The following is an 8824-nucleotide window of genomic DNA, read 5'->3' as shown; positions in this document are numbered from 1 at the left end:
AGGCATTGGAAAGTCATTTCTCAAATCTTGCCAAGAAAACTGCAGGGACTTATCCAGGTAATTGCCAAGAATCAATACTGACTTGAAGGCATACAGGCCAAGTTACAAAGATCTTAATTAAATATGTAGGTAATTTAATGGAGAAATTGAGGCAAAGATAAAGTATAACCAGGTAAGGTTGATCAAACTTTCACATTCTTTTATTAGGTTTGTTCTTAAATATATTATAGGAGGAGAGCCATGATAGTCAATGATAGTGAAAAATCAGAATCAGTCTGGTGTCATCTTTTCAAACTAATACATTTTATTAAAAGGCTTACATTTTAATGAGCTAAACTCATTTCATCACGGAACCACTCCGTGCATCTGAGAAAGTACAATGCAGCTCACAGGTGCTTATGCCTTTAAATAAAATGTGTTAGTCTGAAAAGATGCTATCAAACTGTTTCTGAGTCTTAAATTCAGTTAGCTTATTCTTCACTTATTCCTCATTACAGAAGTGCGATGAAATGAAAAACACTTTGCTGATCTAAAAATAAAAAAGGACCATCTTTCTCCTTCATAGCCAGCTTTGCTAGAGATCAGCAATTCTCTTCTGGAGTTTATCATTTACATGTCATTGTACCCCAGCCTCACTCCTATACTGTAGTTTATTAAGTTAATAGCATTCCCTGAAAATTTCCACTTCAGTGAATGCTCAGTGAGCCTTTAGTAACTGCACGACCAGCAAAAGTGTTAAAGCTTCATGCCAGTTGGTAGAAAGAAGAATAACTAACTCTTCCTTTACCATGGCCCATCTCAATTCAACTATCTCAAGAACTCTCTGAAAAGATTAAGGATTGAGATTTAAAAACATCAAGACTTGTAACAAGGTTATTGCTTTTGATGAGTAGTAAAATTGCAATTATTGCACCTACAAAATCTGATTATTTAACAGTAGGATAAAACATCTGAAGTAGCATTCTTTATAAAAGAAATAATCCTCAGGTTCCCCAATAGCTGGAAACTGCACCTACCTGTACAGCTGCATGATTCAGCCTTGGCTTCCTTTAGCTGGCTTGTCTGTTATCTCATAACTACACACACATACAACAGCACAGCCAAAACATGAATCTATACACACACAAATAATAAATTAATTCTTTAAAGCAAATATTTCTATAATACAAATTTACCAAGCTTTGGGAGAAAAACAGTGGATTATATAAATAGGATTGCTACCATTTTCAGAGTATAGTATTCTTTTGAACTATATACCTAGAATCTGACAACCAAACAATGTAAATGGATTCTCTAGCTAAAAGACTGATATTGCAGGAAGATAAATGTACGGCTCCATTTATTGAATGGATTGAAGACTGATTGTACTTGCCACTTATAATCAGATTGTCTATGAACATAGATTTTGTGTGGTTAAGTATAAGCAAATATGGGACTCATTTCTACAGAAAATAGTAGATTAAAAACCGATCTATATAAATGTATTATAAATATATATGTACTTGAATCATATTTGCGTTAGACAAATACATATACAGAATTGTAACTGCTTATTGTTCTAATGATGTATCAGGGTTTTTTTCTTAGTTATATTTCTTTCACGTTTTTGTTAAAGCACTTTTATGTGTTCATTTTTCTCTTCTTTGACAACGTATGTATCACATCACTATTACCTTTTGTGTTTTGCTTTTTTTCTATTTTTTGTTATTAAGTAAAAAACAATAAAATAAATTTTAAAAAACTGAAGAATACGAGGAATCTATATATAGACACAGAGACTCAGACACCAAGGCGGAAATAATCTGGGAAAGAATGACATGATTGTGTAGTTGTCTTTTGAATGAGCCCGTTACACATTTTCTGTTGATTTTGCTGGCAGGATTTTCATAGTTCTTTTACTTCTGAGGACACTGTTTTGCCTACACCAATGCTATTATTTGTACTCTGTGGGATATTCGGTCAAATTGCTTTGAAATCTATCAGTTTCCCTTTTTAGTCTGTGGTTAAATCACAGGCATAGCTGAAGTGTAGGTTGTGAGGTGGAAGGAAGCATTCTTGATCCTCATTGCAGTCTCCACAGTGCACTTTGACATGTCATTAAAATATTTCTGAAGAGGATCTACTGGTCTTTTGGAAAATGTAAGACCGTTTCTCAGAATAGTCAATTGATAGTCAATGGGCTAAAAGATGTGTCCAGGATGAAATAGGACAGGATAGATGGAGTTCTTTCACTGCATTACATGACATTCCTGCCATTTTGCCATGGACTCCACTTCTAACACACTGACTTGTCTTTTGGACTATTTCTGAACATGCATTTACTGATTTTTCTGATGAGGAAACCCTGTTCAAAAATAGCACAATAAACAGGTTAATGATCTCACACATATCACAGGCAAGTTGAAAAGTGGCCAAATCTTCTGTTCTAGCATCAGCTCATCCTTGCCCAAGTCCATTACACCACACACTAAGGACAGCAATTGCTAATGTTTTCTCCCACCAGTAAGTAATGCTCAATGGGAGGGGAAATGAAATTCAAGAAATCCACCAATCACTTCCTTCAAATTGTCTTGCGGTGATTTGGGAAGAAAAGGAGCATTTATGAGCCTCAGTGCAGGGTCAGATAGAACTGGCCACAATACTGGATGGAGGTTGTGCCATTGAAGTCTGGAAAGGGATAGGCTGAGGAAGCTGCCTTAGGTAAAAATCAGAAGAACTTAAAACAAAAATATTTCTCAGATAAAAAGGGGAAGACTAACACATACTAATAAAAAGAGTCAATCTCCCACCAAGGATCATTGCTTGAGCCCTTGATCCATAAAAATCAAACAGATTTAAAAGGCACAAGACCAGGATTTTGGGCATCATTTTGAAAAATGCAAATTTGCATCTATATACATTAGAGGGGAGGGAAAGCAATTATTTCACTCTACGAGAAATTTAATTTTGAGAAGTGTAAGTGAAAAGTTAAAACTCATGAAATGACCACTATAAAAATTTATAAGATCAATTCTAAAATAACCAGTAAATTAAACAACAGAATTATTCATATTAAATAAAGATACATGGACAAGAACAATAAATGGCTCTCCCTTGCTGAAAAGTCTAACAATACAGGTTGGACACTGCCTCCTTATGGCTGGAATTAGTGCAGAAGCAATTGTTCCTGCTGCCAATACAGATATTAACTTACCTTAATTCAATTTATATCCAGTCTTTAAGAGAAACTCAGAAGGATAGATGCCTCGTTAATCATTTTCGATAGATATGTTTGTCTATATATAATTGCAGGTTTGAAATTGGAGAGGCAGATAATCATGCAACAGTTCCCAAAGAAAAGGCAACAGCTGATTTTCTGAAGATATTTTGTAGCCCAGATTTGAAGAATCTCCTGGAAAAGGTTCTTTAGCTAAAATCTGCATTTCAAAAATCCAGACAGCTATTCATCATTCATCATTTTTATTTTATTATATAAAATACAAAAAGAAAAGAAAACAAAAATCCTATTAAAAGGCAGCAAAAAATTCAACATATTCAACTTTGAAAATGACTTTTTTAGAAGTTTACTGGGCAAGTCTTGTAAAATCTGTAGGGCTCCATCTAGTGCCTTAAGTCTTGGAAAGAGAATGGAGGGAACAGAACTATGTTTCTAGAGCTACATCAGAAGTAGGAATCCTATAATCCTCTGGATATTAGGATGTGTAATTCTCCTCAGTCTCAACTAGTATAGACTGATTACGATAGATGTTAGGAAAAGCAGTCCAGCAACATTGAAGAGGCCCAGAATTCCCATTTCTGTATTTAATCTTGTATTTAGTTTTCCCTGTCTTTTGTGCTAGACAATTGAAAAGCATTTCCTTATGCTGTTCAATGTGCCCCAATCCATGGCATTGCCTTATGGGTTTGTTTCTGCAATGAACCAAGAAAATTTATCTGTTCAGTTTTATAAAGTGAAATGGTGAGAGCAGGAGGCAAGTGGAGATGAGAGCTCATGCGAGGGATGCAGCTGTAGTGTTGATGCTGCAGAAATCCTCCAGCACCTTCTCTGAGAAGAACAGGGAGGGGACTCGTAAACAAACTCTCTCATTTGATTATCCTGCTTCCCCATTGTGCACAGGGACCGCTGGGGAAAAGGGAAATAAGGAAGAGCTCTGATCATTTAAACACCCTTCACAGTGCACCAGCTACAGATCCTGCAACTGATAGGAAATCCTGCAGGTATTCCAGGTGCAGCTTGTTGATATACAGAAGAATTCTGTAATTTTCTCCCTTTCCTTTAAATGGAGATAGTGGAGAGAAGTCTTTTTTAATAATCCAACGACATACAGATAAACAACTTTGCTGATGAGGACTGACTAAGAAGGCTTCTAAATACACCGGCAAGAAGGACACAACAAAATGTCATATTAATGAAAATGAGATTTCAGGACAACCAAAAAGGCCATCTGTGAAAATCTATCTACTCTACTGTGCTCTTCCTGTCCATTGTCCTACTAACTTAAGAACTTGTAGAGCTTTCCTAACCAGTGCTGAAGAGGACTGTCAGGAAAACAGAGCTTGCCGGTGCTGAAATCCTTTGACACTATTTCAGCCCTTCTTCAGGGAAATATCCTGAACAGCATGGATCGATTCCAGATGGTCCTCCAGTACTTCCAATCTAATTCAGAATCAGTGACAAATGGGATCTGTGGGCTATTAGCATTGGCAAGTGTGAAGATTTACACCATCTTTGATTTCAATTGCCCTTGCCTTGTTAAATACAACATGACATATGGCTTGGGAATAATGTTTATCCCACCAGTAGCACTTTTTTTCTGTGGGCTCATTGTCAACAGGCAATTTGTTATGATGCTTGAGGAGTGGAGGAGGCCAACTGGAGATAGAAGGAAGAAACCATCAATTATCAGGTGGGAGATTCCAATGGTTTTTACTGCAAGATTCCAATTACTTAAATAATGTGTTTATTTTAAAAATGCAAAGTACTTAGATAATTCAATTTAAAACACATTCTTCTTTCTCTGCCATGTTTTTTTCTGGAACTTTAATTCCTGGAATATTATATTAGATATTCCAGGAAATAAAATTTCTTATGTTTTTAAAATTAAACATATTTGGCAGGGATCTTTTAGATCAGGACTGAAAGAGGAGGGTTTTAAGAATTTTACTTTGCCTTATATTTTTGTGTAGCAAAAGTCCTTTGGCATTTGTTTATACAGCAAAACATTTATATACTAATCTGTAAAATAATATTTAGGTAAACCATTATTTTATAATTCTTCTGGAAATTCATTCTATAACTTATCATTTCTATTTGTTTTTTTCTTCTGTTTGGTCTCTATATACCTTTTTGTTTATTTCTGTTACATGGTTCCAATTTCTAGAAAGATAATTTGGTCTTTATAGAAGGATTGCACAGAAATATGCATAAGCAAAGTAGATTCATGCAGACAAAACTAATAGCCTAATCAACATATTCAGTGTTAACTTGCATATCATTCTTTTTTTCATGATAACCCTCTATGATTCTATCACTTTTCTTGTAAAGGCCCCTATGTTGTTTTCAGTTTATGGTATAACAGACAAGTCTCTTCCTGTCTGTCCAATGCACAGGTACATGTGTTCTTCTGTTATGCAACGGGCTATGATAGCACCCACCGTTTGGATCTTAGTCGCCCTCCTTGATGGGAAATGTTTTGTCTGTGCCTTCAGTAATTCCATTGATCCTGAGAAATTTCCAGATTTTGCTGCCAACATCACTACCTATGATGCCTTGCAACACTTCCTTGCCAAAATCCCATGCAAAAATGATGCGTTGATGAGGAATAACACTTCCCGCAAGGCAGTGTCCAGGTATCTCAAATGCTGTTCCCAAGTAAGTAATGGGCATCTATTGGCATTGGGTTCTGTGAGGAATATTCTTTCAATCCAGCACCCAATAAATGCATTGAGCTCCTGACAAATCCTATCATTCCTCGTCTTCCTGCCAAATGGGGATTTAAAAAAAACTGTATAAAATACCTTGGAATAAGATACTTACTCCAGTTTATAAATGAAAACTATATCTAAAATGACTGTAAGTTTTCAAAAGAGTCAAACTCCATTGTCCCCATTCACTGCACCAGATTTTCCAAACATTTTGGAATTACAACTCCCAGATTTCCCACTGGAAACCTAGATGTTCTAGTAGTTGTAACTCCATTGCAATTTCATCAGGTTCAGACGGATGTTCTACACTTATATTACACCACCTCGCTTCTATTCTGCACCTCCCTTTTTACTTTTTACTCTTTTGCAAGGATTTATTTCTGACCAAAAAGTGATTTCTCCTCAAGATTGATTCAAACAAAGTTATGTTATTATGGTATGGATTGACTCTGGCAACTGTTGTGAAACTTGAAGTTGCATAGGGATGTAGAGCAGGGGTGAAATCTACTTACCTTTGCTACTGGTTCGCAAATGTGAGTGCACATGCGCGGTTGCTCTGCTCGCATGTGCACCTCTGTGCATGCGCATGACCTTCTGCACATGTGCAGAGCACCAAAAACGGATGTGATTATGTCTGGGCAGGTGGGCAGAGTCTGCTACTGAGCACACCTGCAAAGGTAAGTAAAACAGCGAGGGAGGGAATCCGCTATGTCACATGATTTAGATTAGCTAGAAACCAGGAAATCCTGCTTTCTGGCTAATATAAATCATACGTCACAGCTGATCGTCAGAAATATCAGTTCGCCCGAACCAGTAGCATTTTTTTACTACTGATTCGGGTGAACTGGTACCTTTTTGTATTACTGGTTCGGGCAAACTGTTCCGAACCGGTACCATTTCACCCCTGATGTAGAGTCAACCTAGGGTTGGTTTTCATCTTCTTTCTGTAAATCCAAAGCCTCTCAATCTGTTTGTCATTTTCTTCCAGGCTTTTGGTTGGAGTCTTTTCTTAATCCTTATCGTGATGGCCTTCCTTGCTCGTTCTCTCAAGCCCTGCTTCAATCAAGCCGCCTTTTTGCAGACCCGCTACTGGAGCAATTACATTGACCTTGAACAAAAAATATTTGAAGAGACCTGTTGTGAACAAACACGGGACTTTGCACATAAGTGTATCCTCCATTTCTTTGAGAGCATGCAGACAGAAATCAAACTCAGGCGGTTTAATGCCTACACAAAAGAAAAGGGAGAAAAAGGAAAGGAAAATATTCATTTGAGGGGCATCACTAGCCAGGAACAAATAAGCACATTTCTTCTGTCCTGGTACAATAGAAAACCTCCACTGGATTTGAACCAGGCCTACAGCCAAAGAGATGATACCTTTGCTTTGCGCAGGCAGAGCAATTAACCGGTGCCATCCCCAGCCAATCAAACAGATGTTTAAAAGTAAGTTGAAACAGGGGCTTCTCACTCTTAGAAAATTCCCAAGTCACATGGCTCCCCACAGCAACAGGGGTCTACTGCCTTGATCTGCAAGACTAAGAAGCTGAACTTTTCCAAACAGCAACTGGAATTATTTAAAGAATTGAATTTATTTTATCAAGTTTACCACTTTTGTTTCTACATTGTCCATAGATCATCAGACAGAACACAAAATGGTCCAGATATATTGTTTCTCAGACAAGACTGGCTTACACATTAAACAGAGGCACAATTTTTAAAATTATGGTATACTGCAGTCCCAACTATCTGGGTTTATCCACTGTCCTAAGCAATAATCCAATAATGGACAAAATCAAATAGCTTAGTGCAATGCAGGAACCCAACCGCGGTGAATATCTGGTTCATCAACCAGAATTAAGCAAGAAAGTGTGGTAGAGTTATAGTGATGCAATAGAATTGCTTGTAAAGGCACAAGACACAATATGTTTGTTTTTCAATTGACAGTCTTATCCAACAGAAAAACAAATACAGCAAGCAAATTTTGTTATTAGAAAAACAATTGTAATTGTTAGTGAATAATGAAAACATGCAATAAAAAAAACAAATCTTTTGAGATAAGCTGTGGTGGTGCAGTGATTAGAATGCAGTATTGCAGGCTAATTCTGCTGACTGTCAGGGGTTTGATCCTCACTGGCTCGAGGTTGACTCAGACTTCCATCCTTCTGAGGTTGGTAAAATGAGGAGCCAGATTGTTGGGAGCAATATGCTGACTCTGTAAACTGTTTAGAGAGGGCTGTAAAGCACTGTAAAGCGGTATATAAGGCTAAGTGCTATTGCTGTATAGGACTGTCTATATATGAATTTTTCTTATCTTTTACTTTAAAGAATCGTTTCTCATTTAAACTAGAGTGAAAGGTAAGAGAATGATGCATATCTTTATCTGAAGTGGGCAACTGGGACCTTACCATAACTGATAAAGAGAGGCTGCTAAATTGTAAGGTTGCTTTATGCTGTTAATAGAAAATTGTTTTGTAATAACATGCTTATTTTTTAGTTAACTTTGACTTGTATTTTTTTGTTATTTGGTTTTTTATTAAAGTGCTGTATTTTTGCTGAACTAAGCTGTGTAGCCACTTCCTCTGTTTATCTATGTCATCATTATTTTTCTGAGTCTGTTTTAGTTAATAAGCCTAGCAGGCTGCTCAGAGTAGTAAAGTGCCATTTATTTAGATGGTGTTGTTCAACTAATGCTCTTAAAAATAAAGACTTTCCCCCTCCAACTTTAGAACAGAAAGGAAAAGAAATGGGATGCAATATTTCTTCTCCCAGGGAAGACAGATCAGTCCGGCTTGAAATGATTCTGTCCATAATTAATTCAATGTCAATGCAGGAATTAGGAGGGCTAATTCCATGCCTATTCCCATGTTGCTTGGCACCAAATAAATAAATATACATCTAG

At 36.8% G+C, this 8824-nt stretch overlaps 1 protein-coding gene across 1 annotated transcript; it reads left to right on the top strand.

Moving 5' to 3' along the window:
• The first annotated feature begins 4421 nt into the window (after positions 1-4421).
• On the top strand, positions 4422-8359 carry CALHM3 (calcium homeostasis modulator 3). The gene is made up of 3 exons (XM_081956012.1): positions 4422-4907; positions 5611-5872; positions 6914-8359. Exons 1-3 carry the CDS (start codon positions 4621-4623, stop codon positions 7328-7330), a joined length of 966 nt encoding a protein of 321 aa, XP_081812138.1. The 5' UTR covers positions 4422-4620; the 3' UTR covers positions 7331-8359.
• Positions 8360-8824: the final 465 nt, after the last annotated feature.

This window comes from Natrix helvetica, assembly GCF_964273705.1.
Source record: "Natrix helvetica genome assembly, chromosome: 5".
Classification (NCBI taxonomy): domain Eukaryota; kingdom Metazoa; phylum Chordata; class Lepidosauria; order Squamata; family Natricidae; genus Natrix; species Natrix helvetica.
Note: the sequence above shows the minus strand (reverse complement) of the source record. Positions and strands in the feature narration are given on the sequence as shown.